The sequence below is a fragment of the Galdieria sulphuraria genome, assembly GCF_000341285.1.
Source record: "Galdieria sulphuraria unplaced genomic scaffold scaf_3, whole genome shotgun sequence".
NCBI lineage: Eukaryota > Rhodophyta > Bangiophyceae > Galdieriales > Galdieriaceae > Galdieria > Galdieria sulphuraria.
Genome location: NW_005178472.1, coordinates 229,972 through 247,105, shown reverse-complemented (window position 1 = coordinate 247,105; position 17,134 = coordinate 229,972). Strand labels below are relative to the sequence as shown.

At 39.6% G+C, this 17,134-nt stretch overlaps 11 protein-coding genes across 12 annotated transcripts; 6 read left to right on the top strand and 5 right to left on the bottom strand.

Moving 5' to 3' along the window:
• Nucleotides 1-1,221, bottom strand: Gasu_06830 (uncharacterized protein). Its single transcript, XM_005708738.1, has one exon. It carries the CDS (start codon nt 1,202-1,204, stop codon nt 23-25), a length of 1,182 nt encoding a protein of 393 aa, XP_005708795.1. The 5' UTR covers nt 1,205-1,221; the 3' UTR covers nt 1-22.
• A 10-nt stretch (nt 1,222-1,231) lies between these two features.
• Nucleotides 1,232-2,236, top strand: Gasu_06820 (electron transfer flavoprotein beta subunit). The gene is made up of 5 exons (XM_005708737.1): nt 1,232-1,396; nt 1,442-1,600; nt 1,649-1,768; nt 1,828-1,908; nt 1,957-2,236. Exons 1-5 carry the CDS (start codon nt 1,259-1,261, stop codon nt 2,206-2,208), a joined length of 750 nt encoding a protein of 249 aa, XP_005708794.1. The 5' UTR covers nt 1,232-1,258; the 3' UTR covers nt 2,209-2,236.
• A 4-nt stretch (nt 2,237-2,240) lies between these two features.
• Gasu_06810 (small multidrug efflux protein, DMT family) lies at nt 2,241-3,681 on the bottom strand. Its single transcript, XM_005708736.1, has 8 exons — nt 3,611-3,681; nt 3,501-3,561; nt 3,375-3,453; nt 3,146-3,327; nt 2,988-3,095; nt 2,643-2,942; nt 2,446-2,591; nt 2,241-2,398 (listed from the first exon to the last, which is right to left on the bottom strand). The coding sequence occupies exons 1-8, from the start codon at nt 3,631-3,633 to the stop codon at nt 2,275-2,277; spliced, it is 1,023 nt and encodes a 340-aa protein (XP_005708793.1). The 5' UTR covers nt 3,634-3,681; the 3' UTR covers nt 2,241-2,274.
• A 10-nt stretch (nt 3,682-3,691) lies between these two features.
• Gasu_06800 (uncharacterized protein) lies at nt 3,692-7,996 on the top strand. Its single transcript, XM_005708735.1, has 11 exons — nt 3,692-3,879; nt 3,931-4,067; nt 4,116-5,172; nt 5,227-5,707; nt 5,755-6,099; nt 6,147-6,229; nt 6,279-6,539; nt 6,590-6,662; nt 6,718-6,791; nt 6,848-7,048; nt 7,105-7,996. The coding sequence occupies exons 1-11, from the start codon at nt 3,715-3,717 to the stop codon at nt 7,888-7,890; spliced, it is 3,663 nt and encodes a 1,220-aa protein (XP_005708792.1). The 5' UTR covers nt 3,692-3,714; the 3' UTR covers nt 7,891-7,996.
• A 14-nt stretch (nt 7,997-8,010) lies between these two features.
• Gasu_06790 (immunophilin) lies at nt 8,011-8,931 on the bottom strand. Of its 2 annotated transcripts, XM_005708733.1 has the most exons (2): nt 8,202-8,931; nt 8,011-8,156 (listed from the first exon to the last, which is right to left on the bottom strand). In XM_005708733.1, exons 1-2 carry the CDS (start codon nt 8,836-8,838, stop codon nt 8,032-8,034), a joined length of 762 nt encoding a protein of 253 aa, XP_005708790.1. In that variant the 5' UTR covers nt 8,839-8,931; the 3' UTR covers nt 8,011-8,031. The 2 variants fall into 2 exon arrangements, with proteins under 2 accessions (XP_005708790.1, XP_005708791.1); XM_005708734.1 differs by having other exon boundaries at nt 8,011-8,931.
• Nucleotides 8,932-8,940: 9 nt separating this feature from the next.
• Nucleotides 8,941-11,011, bottom strand: Gasu_06780 (esterase/lipase/thioesterase family protein). The gene is made up of 4 exons (XM_005708732.1): nt 10,819-11,011; nt 10,004-10,765; nt 9,736-9,949; nt 8,941-9,683 (listed from the first exon to the last, which is right to left on the bottom strand). The coding sequence occupies exons 1-4, from the start codon at nt 11,005-11,007 to the stop codon at nt 9,067-9,069; spliced, it is 1,782 nt and encodes a 593-aa protein (XP_005708789.1). The 5' UTR covers nt 11,008-11,011; the 3' UTR covers nt 8,941-9,066.
• Nucleotides 11,012-11,021: 10 nt separating this feature from the next.
• On the top strand, nt 11,022-12,756 carry Gasu_06770 (transducin family protein / WD-40 repeat family protein). The gene is made up of 2 exons (XM_005708731.1): nt 11,022-11,945; nt 11,994-12,756. Exons 1-2 carry the CDS (start codon nt 11,040-11,042, stop codon nt 12,069-12,071), a joined length of 984 nt encoding a protein of 327 aa, XP_005708788.1. The 5' UTR covers nt 11,022-11,039; the 3' UTR covers nt 12,072-12,756.
• An 85-nt stretch (nt 12,757-12,841) lies between these two features.
• On the top strand, nt 12,842-13,397 carry Gasu_06760 (uncharacterized protein). The gene has a single exon (XM_005708730.1). It carries the CDS (start codon nt 13,010-13,012, stop codon nt 13,256-13,258), a length of 249 nt encoding a protein of 82 aa, XP_005708787.1. The 5' UTR covers nt 12,842-13,009; the 3' UTR covers nt 13,259-13,397.
• A 204-nt stretch (nt 13,398-13,601) lies between these two features.
• On the top strand, nt 13,602-14,486 carry Gasu_06750 (uncharacterized protein). Its single transcript, XM_005708729.1, has 2 exons — nt 13,602-14,226; nt 14,281-14,486. Exons 1-2 carry the CDS (start codon nt 13,618-13,620, stop codon nt 14,389-14,391), a joined length of 720 nt encoding a protein of 239 aa, XP_005708786.1. The 5' UTR covers nt 13,602-13,617; the 3' UTR covers nt 14,392-14,486.
• Nucleotides 14,487-14,501: 15 nt separating this feature from the next.
• On the top strand, nt 14,502-15,358 carry Gasu_06740 (peroxiredoxin Q/BCP). The gene is made up of 3 exons (XM_005708728.1): nt 14,502-14,762; nt 14,812-14,925; nt 14,974-15,358. The coding sequence occupies exons 1-3, from the start codon at nt 14,595-14,597 to the stop codon at nt 15,304-15,306; spliced, it is 615 nt and encodes a 204-aa protein (XP_005708785.1). The 5' UTR covers nt 14,502-14,594; the 3' UTR covers nt 15,307-15,358.
• A 22-nt stretch (nt 15,359-15,380) lies between these two features.
• Gasu_06730 (uncharacterized protein) lies at nt 15,381-17,131 on the bottom strand. The gene is made up of 4 exons (XM_005708727.1): nt 16,696-17,131; nt 16,575-16,643; nt 16,404-16,526; nt 15,381-16,353 (listed from the first exon to the last, which is right to left on the bottom strand). Exons 1-4 carry the CDS (start codon nt 17,101-17,103, stop codon nt 15,592-15,594), a joined length of 1,362 nt encoding a protein of 453 aa, XP_005708784.1. The 5' UTR covers nt 17,104-17,131; the 3' UTR covers nt 15,381-15,591.
• Between the last annotated feature and the right edge of the window lie 3 nt (nt 17,132-17,134).

Sequence of the window (17,134 nt, the reverse complement as noted above, 5' to 3'; positions counted from 1 at the left end):
ACACTGACTCACTTAAGTCTGCCTAAGAATTGATAGACCAAATATTTGCCTCTTGCAAGGCTATATCAACCTGGTCCCATACAGCTTTGGGAAGTTCTGCAGCAAGTAAGTCTATTAAAGCCAAGAATTCGCCTTGTTCAAGACGAGCATGTTGAGAATTCAAATATGCAATTCTTTCATTAGAATTCGCTGTGGTCAATGCCCAAGATAACAATCTACCGGGTCCTCGAGGAAATCGACTCAGTTGAGATAATACTCGACCTTCTAATAACGCTAAAAATTCCTGATTGCAGTATTTCCCCAAAAAGCGATAGTAAGTACCCTCAGTACTTAGAAATTGTTCCGTTGTTTTGGAAGTCAAAACCAAGAGTCTGAGATCCAGCAGTCGTAACATTAGAGTATGTTGACAAACTAAGTTTTCGATAGCAACAAAAGTTTCGTTCTCCTGTGAGCCAGTGACACTCCTACAAGGATTTTCGTCATTATTGAAGGAATAAATTACCTGCTTTGCAACACTGACAGTATTTCGTAAGTCGGCCACTGCTGCGTAAACACTTTCCGTAGACGTTTCCACTTCGTCTAGCAGTGTTGCTGAGAGCTCCACCAGCGGTTTCCTGCAGACCTTTCTCCAGCAAGGTCTTTTACGGAATTCCAATTTCGCAACAACTGGAAAAATTTCGGTTCTTTCAGCCTCCAGTAACAAGGTTAGCAAGTCGACGCACAGTTGTATTTTTTCCAACAAGTCAGCAATGGTGCTTGTCGTAACGATGCCTCCTTGTTCCTCTTTACTATCAGTAATCTGTACATATAATTTTCCAACCTTTTCCCACAAATGGACTAATTGAAAGTAAAGACCCTTATGAAACAAAGTAAACGAAAGAATGGCTTCATATACTTGAGGAATTGACTTCCTCGTTTCTCTAGAAAAAGAACTTCCTCTCCTTTCTTTCGTTGTGCGATTTTTCAGGCGAGATTCTATCAACTGTGTTGTCTCAACTTGGGCTGAGTCATCGTGTTGTAGAGAGGACTCCCGTAGCGGGTTACTGCGCGATACAATTTCGGAAAAAGTCAAACGCTTTGTGCTCTCTGGTAATTTGACACGTCTTTTGGAACTAAAATACCATATTATACCAGTGAAAGCGGAACCGGCTCCAGCACCAACTAATGCTGCAGAACCAACTCCTAAAGTAAATGGCTCAAACATAAAGTTTAAATGCGACGTTAAAAAATTTTGTTTCTTTGAATCGCCAAGGTCATCATGAAGGTCTTAGTGACTGTAAAACGTGTGGTTGACTATGCGGTTAAAGTTAGGGTCAAACCAGACGGTTCGGGAGTAGATCTTAGTAACACTAAAATGTCTATGAACCCGTTTTGTGAAATAGCAGTAGAAGAAGCGGTGAGGAAAGCTTCCTATCGCTAATGTCTGTTTATTGTTCTGTAGGTCAGATTGAAAGAAGCGAAAGTTGCTTCAGAAGTTATTGTCGCGAGTATAGGACCTTCGCAGTCTTCAGAACAGATTCGCACTGCTTTAGCTATGGGTGCAGATAGAGGCATCCATGTGGAGGTGGAAAAGGAACTACCTCCTCTAGTCATTTCAAGAGTCAGTAGAACTGCTGTTTTCTCATAACGCGTTTAAAGTTTCTTGCAGGCGTTAAAGTCTATTGTATTGAAGGAAAAGCCGAGTCTAGTAATACTAGGAAAACAAGCAATAGACGATGATTGCAACCAGACTGGTCAAATGTTGGCGCAGTTTTTGGACTGGCCTCAGGTAAAGTGTTTTTGAAGCAAATGTAAGTTGAGAGAAACGTCCATGTTCTTGATTCGTAGGGAACTTTTGCTTCGAAGGTTAAAGTTGTGGGTGAGAAGCTGCAAGTAACCCGAGAAGTAGATAGAGGTTTAGAAACTCTGGTTCGTTTTTGTTGAACGGTTTATCTTGAAACCTTACAATGCTGTTAGGAACTAAGGCTGCCCGCTGTTGTTACATGTGACTTGCGTCTTAATGAACCTCGTTATGCTACTCTTCCCAATATTATGAAGGCAAAGAAGAAGCCTATTGAAAAGCTAGGTTTAAAGGATTTGAATTGTGAGCCTTCATATGGTCTACAAACACTGTCTATTTTCGAACCACCTAAAAGACAGGGCGGCAATAAAGTTGAAAGCGTCGCTGAGTTGATTGAAAAATTGAGAAATGAAGCTAAAGTAATTTGAAGGCACGGAATAGTTACTTTACTGTGGTAACGAATGTTTAACAGGAAACATAAAGTATCGTTAAATTTACTTTCTTTCCAAAAATTCGTTTTCATTGATATCCCGACTATACAATGAACAATCCGAATTCACTGTCATTAAAACTTGATCGTCCATCTTCGACTTGAATGAATGATTCGTCTTTTGTGCACTAAGACTATTCAGAATGCATGAGCCATCTAGTATTCAACTCATTACCTGTCGTAGAGCAAAATGCCTGCCAAGCTGATAAAGGTCCCAAGCCAGTGGATGAAACCTAAGGAACTTTCGTAATTGAGCAATAACGATAATATACAAGTAAGAACTCTGCGAGTACTGCCAGCAATAGAAAAGCCAACTGTCGACTAGCACATATAAAGTAAGTAAGATATCCTCTTTGAGTTCTGTCAACTTACCATCTTCTCCAATACTTTCAAGGCAACATGTAATTGTACAAATGAAAGCGAACCTTTGAAGATTACAATTGTTATCAGTTCCCAACTTTTCATTTCGTTAAAGAACTTCCAATTATATAATATCAAAGGCAGTATTAAAAGGCAGCCGATACCCGATTGATAAGTCTGTATCGTCAAAGGCGACAGTTGCTTTGAAAGCATAGACTTTGCAAACAGAGAGTGAAATACTCCCACGAGAGTCGACAAGATGCTGGCAAACGAACCCAAAAGTATTGAATTCTTTGTTTCAATGTTTTCAACCTAAGAGGTATTACGGACGCACGTTATCTAACTACAAACCCGAACCTCGACTGTTACTTTCGACTCGGCAAAAGATGCCAAAACTAAACCCACAAATATCGGAACGAGAGAAGTTAAAGCTCTCAGGGAAAATCGGTCACCAAAAACAATGTACTAAAGTAACTGCTTAAGACTTGCTCTTCAAAAAGCACTAGCTCACTAACCTGCGTGGCAACTTGGAAAATTGGGCTCGCACAACGAAGTGTGACAGCCAACGTCAAGCTAATACGAGAAAGTCCAACATATTTGAAGAGGTAAATAAGTGTTGAAAACAGACTTAAAATAACTAATTCTTTCAGAATATTTACGTTACAAAGAACGTCTTTCGACTCAGATGTGGAGCTCACTACAAAAAAGTTCAGTTTCGTTCCACTACGTCAACAAACCACCTACATAAACTTAACAGAAGAGAAACAAAAAGTTGGCCAAAAATAAGAAAACTTTCGGGAACTTGACGGTCGCTCAAAATCCACTTATAAATATTGAGACTTGAGGGGAAACTCAGGCAAGAAAACTCACTTTAGTCAAAAACAAGTTGCCGACACTGATAAAAACCCAAAAAGAATAAAGTATAAGCAGCCTAGAATAAAATTATAGGTAAAGTTTGGGCAGTTTTAAATAAGAGTTACCTTGACTTGCGAATCCAGGACATTAGAAGAACAAACTTTTCAAAGTGGTGAAAATTAGAGACAAGGAATTGAGAGGGCCATTGAAAAGGACACATAGAGAAGTCATGAACCTGCTATCAGGGGCCTTTAAATATGTTGCAGGAATAGATGAAGAATCGTATTCTTCTGGAGGACTTAGTGTTGAACGCTTCATAGACCGAATCGTAGGTAGCAGCTTGCCTCAAGATAGACGTGCAGCTTTGAGGGAGTTGATAGACTTGGTGAAGAAGGTATTTGTCGAGTAAGATGCTTTGAAAACTTGCCACTGAAGAGTTGAATAGGATGTTGCGTCACGTGAAAAAGTTGCAAAACTAGGAGTTAAAGTGTTTGTTGCTATTTTGCAACAGGACAGACCATACCAAGAAACCATTGTCCAAACTTTGGAGCTCCTCATTTTGTTAGTAACTCAAATTGAGTCGTAAGACAATTTTTATCGTCATACTTCCTTAAGCTAATGTTCTACAAGAGAAAAAATAGCAGAAGAACGTCTTTTAGATGAAATTGACGCCCTTGAAGTTTCCCGACAAGTTGCCCACGAGAATACTCAAATCTTTGTCAAGTACCCAGGTGCAGTGGTTCAGCTGCTAGACCTTCTTGAAGAAGAAGACTTTTCCATCCGTTTCAATATTATAGAGTTGTTAACTGCCCTTCTTGCGAACGATCCTGTCTTAGTGCAGCAGAAGATTCTTGAAGCCTCACAAGGGGTAACGAAGCTAATGGATTTACTCAAAGACCGAAGAGAAGTCATTCGCAACGAAGCAATTCTATTGTTGACGGCTCTTGTTAGAAATTGTGAAGAGGCTCAAAAGATTCTTGCTTTTGAGAATATTTTTGAACTCATGTTTGACATCGTCGAGAGTTCTATTCAACAAGCAGAAGCTCAAAGAGAATTACTTGACTTTAGTGATGGTCATACAGTGGAAGAAAGTGTCAAAGACAGGAAAAAATTAGTTACAAATGTTGAAATTGAGATACTAATTCACGATTGCCTACTTTTGCTTTTCAGCTTATTACAGAAAAACGAAAGTAACCAGAAGTATTTTCGTGAGACTGGATGTATTCCTAGGCTGAATATGTTATTGGACTTGAAAGGCACTGAAATTTCACTAGTTTCAGCACAACGGGGAGAGAACCTGCAACTTGCATTGGAGCTATTGCTGAGTTTGGTCGATGACTCTTTTAAGTCTTCAGAAATCCAGCAAAATAAGACTCTTTGTGCAACAAGCGGCATTTTAAAGGCTGTTATTCATATTGCTCTTGCACCTTTTCCAGATAGTATGTGCATCGTATGTGTTCGAGCCTTTCAGTCATGGAAACTTTTGATGAAGAATCATAAAGAAAATCGTACATATGCTTGCAGTATATCTGTTTTAGATCCACAAAGCAGAATACCTATAGGCTGTGTTGTTGCTGCATTCGACATATGTTGCACCGATAGTTCTCCTGCCGTAAGATTAGCGGCTTTTGAACTTGTAGAGTTGTGTGTCATGGAAGATATACAAGATTCAAACAACTTTATCAAGGTAGTACCTTTTTTAGGAAGATTGATGGAAGCAAGTATTTATATGTATTATTAGGCTCTCGAGAAGAAAAACGAGAATTGTGAGTTGGATACCGACAATACCTATAATCATCATATGCAAGTATTGTCGCTCAATCTGTTGGATACAGTCATTGGATGGCCTGAAGAGGCAGATTCAGCAGCAGTCTTTTACGCATGTCGATTATTATCCAATCTTTTGCACAAGTTGGATTCAGGAAGACTTTATCTTTTAAGAACAGCGATAGGACCAGGAAGAGAAGCGTTTCTTGTAAAATGTATGAGAAGTTTGAGTAGAGCAGAACGTAATCATGCAAATGCTTCCTTGAAGATTGGAATTCTGATACTCATGAGTACCTGGCTCTATTCTTGTTCAGAGGCGGTTCAATTGTTTTTAAGCTCTGCTATGCATTTGCCGTTACTGATTGAAATGGCAACAAAAAGCCCGCAACATGAAGACGATATTCATGTGCAGGGTTTGGCAGCATTGGTTTTGGCTGTTTGCTTGGGAACAGAAAGTAAGCCTTTATTCTTATTTTGTCGATAACTTAACTTTTTTATTCAGCAGATTCGAAGAACGTTCTCGTTTCAGTGGTTCGTCAAAGAATCGGAGTCACCAACTTCGTTGCCAAACTGGATGAGATTCGAGCTTCAGACTTGTTTATCTTAGCTTATACGTCGAAAAATTATCTTATTCCAGATTCCTTGTTGAAAAATAATTTAGGAGCTCATTTAGACGAAAAACTTGGTCATAGGTATTGGTACGATCCGATATCTGTGCAGCTTTTCAATCAAGTTTATTTTTCCTTGCAAAAACAAATCCTTGAACTTGTTGTTACATCAGACGATGAAGATCGAAAAGAGTACAATTCTTCTCAGACGGAAAAATGGAATGATTCTTACAGACAAGGTAACTATGAATGTTGACTTTCTCAACAATTTTCTGATTACTGGCAGACCTATCCAATTCTAGAACTAGAGAAGAATTTTCGAATGCAGAAGCATACAAGTCTATTATTAGAGAGCAGGATAAGCAAATTGTATGCTCAACTTGTGAAAATTTCTCAGACTCGTTGACAAATTGTTTAGGAAAAACAACATCAGAGACTTGAGGAACTGGAGAGGATAGTTGCTGAACTCCAACAAGAACTTGATTCTCAATCGAAGATAGCCATCGAATCAACCAGAAAAGAGTTGGATGAAAGAAATGCTCGTTTGGAATCAACAAATTTACAGCTGAAAGATGCTTTAGACAGAATTGCATATTTAGAAAATTTGTTGAATGAGAAGGAGGCAGATCTTCAATCAATTTCTAGGGCTTGTACAGATTTGGAGACCGAGAATGAGAAGGTCTGTAAAGAATACACGATAACTTCTATTTTGACTTTATGAAAATATAGTTGAGAGGAGGTTCGAGTGGAGACACTGGTACGACGACTTTGGAAGGAAATGTTTCTTCTAGTAAACATTCAGGTAGGAAAGTTGTGGGCAGTATAACATGATAGTGAAAGACAGTTATTATTATTAGAAATTCTTCCACAAGAAATTACTTCAAATGACAATGTTGCTATCAAAGAAGAAGAAGAACCCCCGAAAGTACGAGTCCTGTTCTTTTAAACTTGAACAATATTACATAAATTGCTAGGATTGCCGTATAGGATGAAAGAGATTCAGTCTATAGTTTATTTGAGGAGAATAATCGTCTACAGAGGAGAGTGGAAGATCTTTTAGCAGCAATTGGTGACTGGGAAAGTTACTGTGAAGCAATGAAAGTAAAGCTCAAAGAGGAACGTGAACAGAATGAGAGATTGAAAATTGTTGCCCGTGACAGTGAATTGATCAAGGACGGATACGAGGGAGTAAGTTATTATTGAGTTGTTTACATTTTTGAGAGTACAACTACTTCATGTTGTAGTCTTTGAAAAAATTACAGCAGCAGTTGGACCAATGTAAAAAAGAACTATCAAATAGAGAAGAGCAGTTGAGAATATTGTCACAAGAAAACCAACAGTTACGAGCTGATTCCGAGCACATGAAATACGAACCAGATGTAAGTACGCAGGAGTTTTACCGTGCTTCGGAAGAAAGTTGGAGCTTTTCTCCTAAACTTGACCGCGATCCTATTCTGACTCATTCTAGACTTTTGCGTTGGATAAAAAATACTTTAATGGAGCATATTAACAGTTTTGTAACAATGGAAGAACGAAACTGGAAGGACTTGGACAATTTATTGCATCATTTTTATCTTCGTTTGGAGCAGCTTTCAAAAACTGTTGTCTTTTTGAAAAACAAGTATCACTCCATGAAGTATATAGAAAGAACAAACCCTTTGAAGGGCCACATTCTTGAAGAAGAGCAAGAAGGAGACTTGTCTGATCTCTTTCAAGGAAAAAAGAACTCATCAGTTTCCTTTATTAGTTCTTCAAAGGACGATTTTCCACTGGTGACCTCCGAGGAATATCTCGAGGATGTTGACATTCAAAATGAATATCGGGAAGCACTTTCATACATTGAGGAACTTCAAGAAAAGAACAGTAATATTGCCAATATGGTTAGTCTCTATATGTTAGAATGTCAAAGACAGTATGATGTGCTGGAGAATAATGCGTTTGGTCGTATACAGTTGCAAGTTGATTTGTTAGATGACTTCATTACAAAGCTCAACAAGTTGATGCGTAAGTTGAATATATTAGTGAAATAAAAACCCGTTGTTTTTTAGATACAGAGTTATCGACATTTCTTGACTGTTCTTTGAGAATCTCTAACATTCGTGGAAAACAAAAAAGTCCTTCGCTTAGAATTGCTTGAAGGCAATGAAAAGAACAAATAACACATTTCAGAATCATTTTTTTAAAAAAATCGACCTCGGTATCTTGGAAACATCCGGAACGAAGTCACTGTAGTATTCCATTCCCACTGGATCCTTCCATATCTTCAGTAACTCAACATCAAGTGACAAAACGTTGCCTATTTGCTTTAAATAAAAAGTATCACATTGAATAGCTCTCTTGCCTTGTTTTAAAGAGTCCGCCAGTTTCCTTCTTACAGAGGTTGAGGGTGGGATAGGTCCTAAACCTGCCACAGAATATGCAAGAGATCCAGGAATAACCATTCGTCGTCTGCCGCCTACTTTCATTGAATCTATTCCTTCTTCAAGACCCTTTATCGTCTGCCCGTTACCGTGTCGAAAAGCGAAAGGTTGCTTGTCATCATATGTACTATAGAATTTCCTGAGCTGACCTCCTTCAACAGTATAAATGACATAGTGGATAACTACCATGTCTCCCCATGCCGGACTATCACCGGAACCGACTCTAAAATCTACGTATTCTGTGCCTCCAGAAGTTTTGAATACTGTGAGGCTTTTTTCGCTGCTTTCAGAAACCTTTTGAGCTAATAGATTGTTTGGAAGCACAACGCTATACGCAAGTAATACTGCAAGCTTCAAGTAAGTACGACGCGAGCACTTCTTCACTAAGATATTGCAATAGATACTTTTGTGGCCATAATAATAGGAGAACGAGGGTTTCTGTCGTTGGCAAGAATGCTGCGCACGACGCTCTCGAAAAAGTTTCTGAGTTTCTGAGTTTCGGAAGGAACAGTACAAGTTTACGAAGCTGCAAAATTTCACAAGTTTCAATCCCATCATGGACTCTATTCTAAAATAGCCAAGCAGAAAAACAAAACCAAATGTAACAGAATTGATACTTTTCTATCGATATTTCAGTCACTTATTGTACAATCATATACGTAGATATGTCTATATATATATATATATAGATATTAGAAAATATGAAGTTCTCGAGAGTTCAATTTCCCACATGGAATTCGAAACATAATATCCATATCACAAATAAACTATTACAGTTGTCTTCTTCTACTGAGGTTTCTGGAATGAAGGAGACGTATAGGCACTCATTTTCCATTCCAATAACCGTTTATCAACAACTTCTGACGAGTGGCCATTACCTTTGCTCTGCTCTGCTGTGACATCTGATACATCGTTCCGTTGAAACGGAGGAAACTCGGAATCCTTTGTTACACTAGTCAGCAAATCGAGACTCTGCAGTAAGTTTGCATTTGCTGAAGGAGTCACGGTATCAAAGTTTGACATATAAACATCATTCTGAGTTCTCAAGGGAAGGTTCTGTTCCATGCTTTCAACAGAAATAAAGGGCTCTTTCAAAGGGGGACCCTCAAAACACGAGACTTCTCCTTGCACTGAATTACCATTAAGTAGCTGAGTTTGAGCCATGGAAGTTTGCGACTGTGAAAATATTTCACCAGGCTTCAAGTCAAATCTGTTGGAAGACATAGATGCAATGGCATCTGAAGAATTTTCAACATTGCTATGTGATTTCTCATACTCTAGCGGGTTTCGTTCAACCACTCCTCTATTTATCTGCTTTGGAGGTAGCAAAAGGTTTTCTTCTAACGTGCTTTCTTCTTCGGTATTTCTTTGTCTCGAAACGCTATCATCTACTGCATTCATATCTACACAAAAACTTTAACATATATGATGATCAAGAAAAATTTACAATATCACCTCCACTCTGCGGTGGTATGTATTCTTTGGATTTCTTAACAAAGTCTTCAGGAAGGGAGCCTTCCAAGATACTTTGCAATGTGTCTTCAAGACTTCCATGATATACAAGTAAAGCTGCCTCAAGAAACTGTTCACTATAATCAGGGAGAAGCTCCCTGAGCTTCGCGATTTTTGAAGCATCGCTTCCTGTAAAACGACTATTAGAACTTGCCTTCTATAGAAAAGTTATAATTGAGTTAATTATTGCTTTACGAGCAAAATAACTCACCGATGTAACCAACCGGGGAGAACCTTTGGAAACCCGAAATACTGGCTGTGTGTCCCTCTTTCGAGCAGGAGGTGGTAAAGGTAAAGGAGTTCCTGGCGGCAATGCATAGCGTCGTAAATGCACCAATAAATGAACATTCAGCTCATCCGAACGTGATAAGTAAGGAAAGTCACCTCCATCTTTCATTAATGCTATTCTCGCATGAGAAAACTGTTCACAAAGTTCCTTATGCAGTTGCTTTGCGAGACTTGAACCTGCTATCCAATCGAGTGTACTTAGAATAGTCACTCTTTCATTGAAATACTGTAAGGAGACAGTGTCTAATTTCTCTGATAGCGTAGTAAGTGAAAGCCGCGAAGCGAGTTGTTCGCTATCACAAAGTTTTATCTTTGAAATAACAAACTCTGTGGCTGCAGCAACACGACGCTCCATTCTACCCTTCGGAAGCCTTTCTAGTAAAAACTTTCGAAGCAAGAATTCGGGTAACCAGGGAATCACTGAAGAAGAAACTGGAAATGTTGCGCGTATTCCACTAGAATCTGAGAAACTATGGGTCAAAATTAGCGAGCCAACCTGCTCAGGGTTTCTGGAAGCGTAACATAGCCCTAGAAATCCACCCAAGCCAGCTCCGTAGATATGAATCTTCCTGAATCCAAGTGTATCCAAAAAGGATTGAAACCCTTGGCAAAATTCTTCAACCGAAAAGTAAGAAGGGATCTCCAATGATACAACACGATAACCTCTTGGCGCCAAACCTAAAATCTTTTTGAAACACTCTCAACTCCTTCATACAAGATTGTCAAGACGCTAGCTACCTGGAGAAAAAAAACTTCTGCTGACCCGGCTACCGCGTGAAGACAGATAAGGGGCTCAATAGGGGCATTTCTCGGTCCCCAGTCATAATATATAAAATTCCTAGGGTTAACATTACCTACTGAAAGAATGTTTCTCGGAACCCAGGCACGAAAGTTTGCATAGTCATCACTACATAACAATTCTCCCATTAGAGCGAAAATTGAAAGAAGAGGTACTGGTAATGGAAGCTTACCAGAGACGCATTAGTTTGAATGAACAAATATTGTCCTCTTTGAGAAAGGCGAAAGTTTTCAAGTTACATGAAAAACGGGTCAACTCCATGGATTTTTCCTCTAACGGAGAGTTTCTCATCACTTCTGGAGAGGATGAGAATCTCCAGTTGTATTCAGCCGTTCAAGGCAAGCACCTTAAGACCATCCCCGTCAAAAAGTATGGCGCAGGTCTTGTTCGCTTTACGCATCATAACTCTGCTGCTATATGTGCTTCACAAAATGACTTTGACCACTCTCTTCGCTATCTCTCTGTTCACGAGAACCGCTACTTGCGTTATTTTCAGGGACACTGCGAAAAAGTAATATCTCTAGCCATGTCTCCAAGAGATGATACTTTTTTCTCTTCTTCACTTGACAAATCCATTCGTTTTTGGGATCTGCGAGACGAGAGATGTCAAGGCATCCTGCGTTGCCACGGAAGAGGTGTTGTGGACTATGACCCTGAGGGTGTAGTTTTTGGGGTTGCGTATTCCGAAGGACGAAAACTGGTTATCAAACTTTTTGATCTGAGACAGTTTTATTTGGGACCTTTTTATGACACTACTAGAGATGTTCCTACTACAGCAGACACTTCTTGTCTGAAGTTCTCAAAGGATGGTCGTTTCATGTTAGTGACTACGGCAGAGCCTCAGCCAAAGATACAGCTATTTGACGCTATCGAACCAGCAAATTTACTTTTTACATGTACAGGACATTCCAACGACGAGAGTAACTATTTGGAAGCTAGCTTTACGCCAGATTCCAAGCAAGTTATTAGCGGGTCAGAAGATGGTTCGATTTTTATCTGGAGCACAAGTACTGGGAAGCACATTGTGACTTTGACTGGCCATGAAGGCCCTACTTGTGCTGTGCAGGTTTGTTCTTATTGAAACTTGAAGACTTTGGCTGACTCTTTTCGTTAGTGGAATCCTCAATATGCTATGATGGCAAGTGCTTGCCAGAATGTTGTCTTTTGGTTACCTAGTACTATACCTACATAAGAAAATGAATTTTGAGAAGTTTGAAGCTCATTGAATACTACGTTGTCAAGAGGAGAGTATAATACAATGGGAAAGACTTGGCTATCGTGTGATACGCAAGGTAGTTGCGTGAACGTCCTCAATAGAGACTCAGTTTATAACTCAACAGAAGATAGTTCTGTCAGAACGCACCATGGATTTTGGATGCCCTAGGTGTCAGTAAACCAAATTGTAGCTTTCGATATCTGGTCTGAAATGTCCATAACTTTGCAGCTGCTTTTTATTAGTAAAACTTTGATATTGAAACACTGGGACTCACAGTAATTTGTCCTTTGTCATATATTTTCAAGCAGCGTCTCAAGTTGCACAACTAAACATGTTCTTAAGAAAAGTAATGTGCGTTCTCGAAAACAATTTTGTAGGAACTTTTGATACTGCCTGTGAAGTTAATCTCGAGAAACCTTGTGAAGAAGCTCTATAATTTCGGAATTTTTCTATTGTTTTACATTTCCCTTTTCGAGAATAAGTTCAAGGTGTTTATATCCACTTTTTGACTCCATGATATTGATAAACTTAGCCTATTGTCACTATTTAGCTTGTTTCTCCGAACGTTTCAAAGATTTATCTTGGAGTTTACTAGAAAATCCATTCAGTTTTGTACAAGATATCTGCGACCGCCGTCTTCAAGAAAAATGCCACTATTTTACTATTCGTTTATGTGTGTTCTCACATGTTTGCTTACTACTTGTATATATTGAGGCTTTTTTGGGTTGAATTGCCGCAAAGAAGAAATGGCTTGAACATTTGACACAAAAGTAAATAACAATTTCGAAACGACAACGTGTTCATTGTTTCAACCAGTCTTCCGAACCGGAACCAACCAGGAACAATCTCAAACTGAAAGAAAAGAAGCTACAGCAGCGCAAATTTACCGATAACCTAATTAATTTTCAGTCAAAATGGGATCGGAGGAAGCCGAGCGACAGGACCGGAAGCGCTTGCTTAACAGAGTTTCGGCAAAGAGAGTCAGAGAGCGTTTGGAAGAAGAATGTAAAAGATTAGAGGAGGAAATTGCGGGCGATGAGGTTCTCCTAAAAAATCTTGAAGCAGAGTCAGAGTCAATAGTACTTTACATCCAACAGCTAGAAGAAGAATTATTGCACCTAGGGGAAGGAGCCGTTTCGCTTCTGAAAAAGCAAGCACACTAGTTCAAGACAGTATTTTGCATCTGTGTGTGTACAGGTTCAGGATATTTCGTAAGCTTCTTCGGAGACTCTGCTCGGCAGAGTTTCAGTGGACCTATCTCGAAATGAAGGCTGTCTTAAAAATAAATTCCCTGAGTATTGATTTCTCGTATGAGTCGAACGAGAAAGGTTTGAGCTGTCGTTCAAGTGAGCAGTAGGGTAGAATAGACGATGAAAGGATATCGAGCCTCTTGATGTTTGCGCGAGACTCTTTAATTTACTTCGGCTACTACTTCTGGAGAATTTCAAAGCGATGCATAAAGTGACTGAAAAGACTCGTCATAAAAATGAAAGGCTAGCATGAAAAGGCGCTTTTTGAAAAAATGCAATTATTAAGGCGCCTAAGAAGCGAGAGCCGAAATACTTCTATTCATTTGAGCTGGCAAAGTTCCTGGAAGACGATGCCTTCGAAACTTTCTTTTTTATCACCTCTTGAACAATGGTTTGGAATAAGGCTACCAGAAATTGGCCATAATAACAAAGCTTTAAATTCTACACAGTCTGTTTCCAACAACAGGTTCAACTCTTATAACATGAGAAAGGAATTGCGGTCGAAGTCAAACGAAAACTCTGAGAATATCAGTAGAGCTGACGAAAATACGCATATCGTAGACAGTAACACGGAGCGAAACATTCGGAGAAATAATACTTTTTCTACACCTCCACCTCCACCTCCGCCACCTCTTCCTCCTCAACTTTCAGCTCTCTTAGTTGGCGTGTCGGACAACGATTTTCCAAAGACAAATTGTCCGCAAAGTCCTTTCCCACCGAGTAGTGGCTCTTCTGTGGGCATGGAACATCTGGAAAAGAAGCTTGACTTGATCCACGAGATGATGTTACAACTAATACAGTCAGTTTCACAAAGAAAAGAAGGACAACAAAGTGTAAAGTCAAAACAACCATACAACTGTAGCAGTCCTTCTAAAGTCAAGGTAAGAGGAAGTTGCACTCAGTTGTAGCCATCAACTAACCAGCCTCACAAAAAGACCTCCAAGCAACTTAAAGAGTCTGTAGAAGGTGTAGAACTTTCAGATATCAGAGAAAAGATGATGGAAGAATTGAAAATCAGGCTGAAGCAAATGAGCGACCGAAAGTGACCGTTCTTCGTTCAGTTCCTCATGACCTCTTCGTCGTTTGCATCGTATCAAATCTTTCGAACGCAAATTGTTAACCACTTGTGTTTGAAATCATTTAATAATTTTTCTCGTTCAATTTTACGGTATTTTGGAAATCGTACTGTTCTCGATACGAAACTCTAGCATTATCATCATTCAAAAATTCGATTGGGGTGAATTTTAACATGGCCTTTGTAAGAGCTATCATTCTTCAGAACAGTTACATTTTTAGAAGACATCTCTGCAGTTTTAAGTGTTGTAGAGTCAGAAACTTTTCCTTGAAGACTTTGAGAAACCAGGACTCGAAACATTTCTCGTCGCAGAGGAACTTCCACACTAGTTTCCTCAATATGGTTTGTTCTTTCAGTGGCAACTACTCGTGTCTCACAAACTTTTCAACAGGTCAAGGAAGGTGAAGCTGCACCAGATTTCAGCTTGAAAGACCAAGATGGAAACAACGTTCGCCTGAGCGACTTCAAAGGGAAAAAGGCTGTGATTCTTTATTTCTATCCCAAGGTCAGCTTTTCAAAGTTTTCGTTTGACCTGAAAATAAATTTTAGTTAGGATGACACCCCAGGGTGCACCAAACAAGCTTTATGTTTCAGAGAAGCAATTGAGGATTTCGCGCAACTTGGTGCGGAAGTTATTGGAGTTAGTTCCGACCAAGATCACAGAAAATTTGTGGAAAAATACAAACTCCCTTTTAAACTGCTTAGTGACGAAGGCTCTAAGGTACGAAAACTCTATGAGGTACCTTCCACCTTTGGTATTCTACCTGGTAGAGTTACATATGTCATCGACAGACAGGGTATTGTCAAGAAAATTTACAACAATCAGTTTCGTTCCGAACTCCATGTTGAAGAAGCTAAAAAAGCACTAAAGGCTGGAGGAAACTAGCAACATGTTTTTGAAAGGCTCTTGTCTTTTTAATAAATGTTGGGAATTTACTAGTTGCCTCTAGTAGTATGTAATTTACAATTATTCAGTAATCTACAGAAACATTACTGTAATCCTCGGAGGATTTTTAGTCAGCAGTAAAAAGCGAGTGCCGATGATGAATACAGCAAAAGCGCCAGAGTATAAAACAAGAACATAGATAGTACGTCAGTTTGACAACTTTTCGAAGCCAAGGTGGGATTCATAGCAAAAATAGACTCGCATTATTCTAAAAAACACAAAATATTATCGGTAACGGCACTCTCTTTTTTTTAGTCTTTCAGGACGCTCTGACTGGGAAGTCAGCTGCAACAAATTCTCCTCTTGAAACAACTGAAAGTTTTCAATAAGCCTCTGAGCATCAGCTCGCCAGTGCTCGAGTAGTCTTCCTTCCGTCTCGTGCCCCGAGGCAAGTTCCTCTTCGACTCTATTCAACGTACTCCCCTCAACGTGGTCAGTCTCAGTGTTTCCTACATCTCGTGACTTTGCTGTATTTGAGTTGTAGTACTTCGCTGGCTTGCTTTCCTTGTTATTTCCGTTCAGGTGTTCTCTGTATCCTGTAGCTTGACTGTGTAACAGCTTTGGTTTCTCGTTGGAACACGGGTGGGCAGTTCTTAACTTGGGGGGTAACGTCTCAAGAAGCTCTCTGATCTGTTCCATCTGATTGGTCCATGCTTTCATTTCTTTAACTCTACTCTTTGCTTGATCACGAAGCGCGATAAACCGTTTCATGATATCTTCTTCAAAAATCTCAAGCTCCTTCAGTGCTCGTTTCTTTTCAGTTTCGGCTTGCACTCTAGACTGCCTCTCTTCCGCAAGCTTCTTCACAGCTTTTTGAAACAAAGTCCTCCATCGGTACACATTCTCGCTTTCGGTTACCGATGGTATGTTATCTTTTGTAGATATTAGTTTGCTGAATTTTTCACGCAGTTCGGAGTTTTCTGCTTGTAGTCTTTCAACCTCTTGAGAAGCCGACTCAAACGAATTACTAAGGATGTCGTATTCTACCTAAGGGAAACGAGATTTAGACTGACAAAAGCCAGTCCTATACAACAAACCTGGAGAGAACTAAGTGTAGATTCCGTTTGTGCCAATCGTGTTTGCGTTTTCTTCAGTTGTAGCTGCATTGAAGTCAAAAGTTCTTCAAAATCGACGTCGCTTTCCTTAGTGCGTTGGTTACACTATAGGGTCTTAAATGTCCTTTTCTACTGTTCAGTTTTCAAACATACCTCACCAAGAAAACTTTCTCGGCGGCCAAAGTGTTCCTCAGTTCCGTTTCCTCGCAACTGTCGCAATGACTACACGTGACTTAAGTACGAACAATATTCGCCGTGAACAAAGGAAGCGCACCTTTTTCTCTTCAGTAACCGGTTGTCCTTGCAATATTGCTTCGTTAGAAGGAGCTGAATACTCGTGAGTACAAAATTGCTTGTTAGTAGAGTATTCTATTCCTTCTGGCGATGCTGATCCTTCCAAGGCGACGTTTCTATGTAATTTTACGTTCGCCGACCTTTTTGTTGCAGGATTTGAGTCAAGAAAGCGTTTGTAAGGTTCGGGAGAAGTCACTTCGTTCACTTCAGCGTAAAATGGGTGTTCTGCTTCATATTGTTTCCTAGATTTTCTTTCGCCTCTATTTAGATTTGGCATTCCTGCAGTTTTATCTGTAACCGACCCTTTGGAAACGTCATAGGTGGCGTTGTTATCAGTTAAGCTTTCCTGTTGGTAAACTGAGAGCAGGTAGTGAAGTTCACACAACATCAATTCGTATCCAACCTACCATTGTATGTGT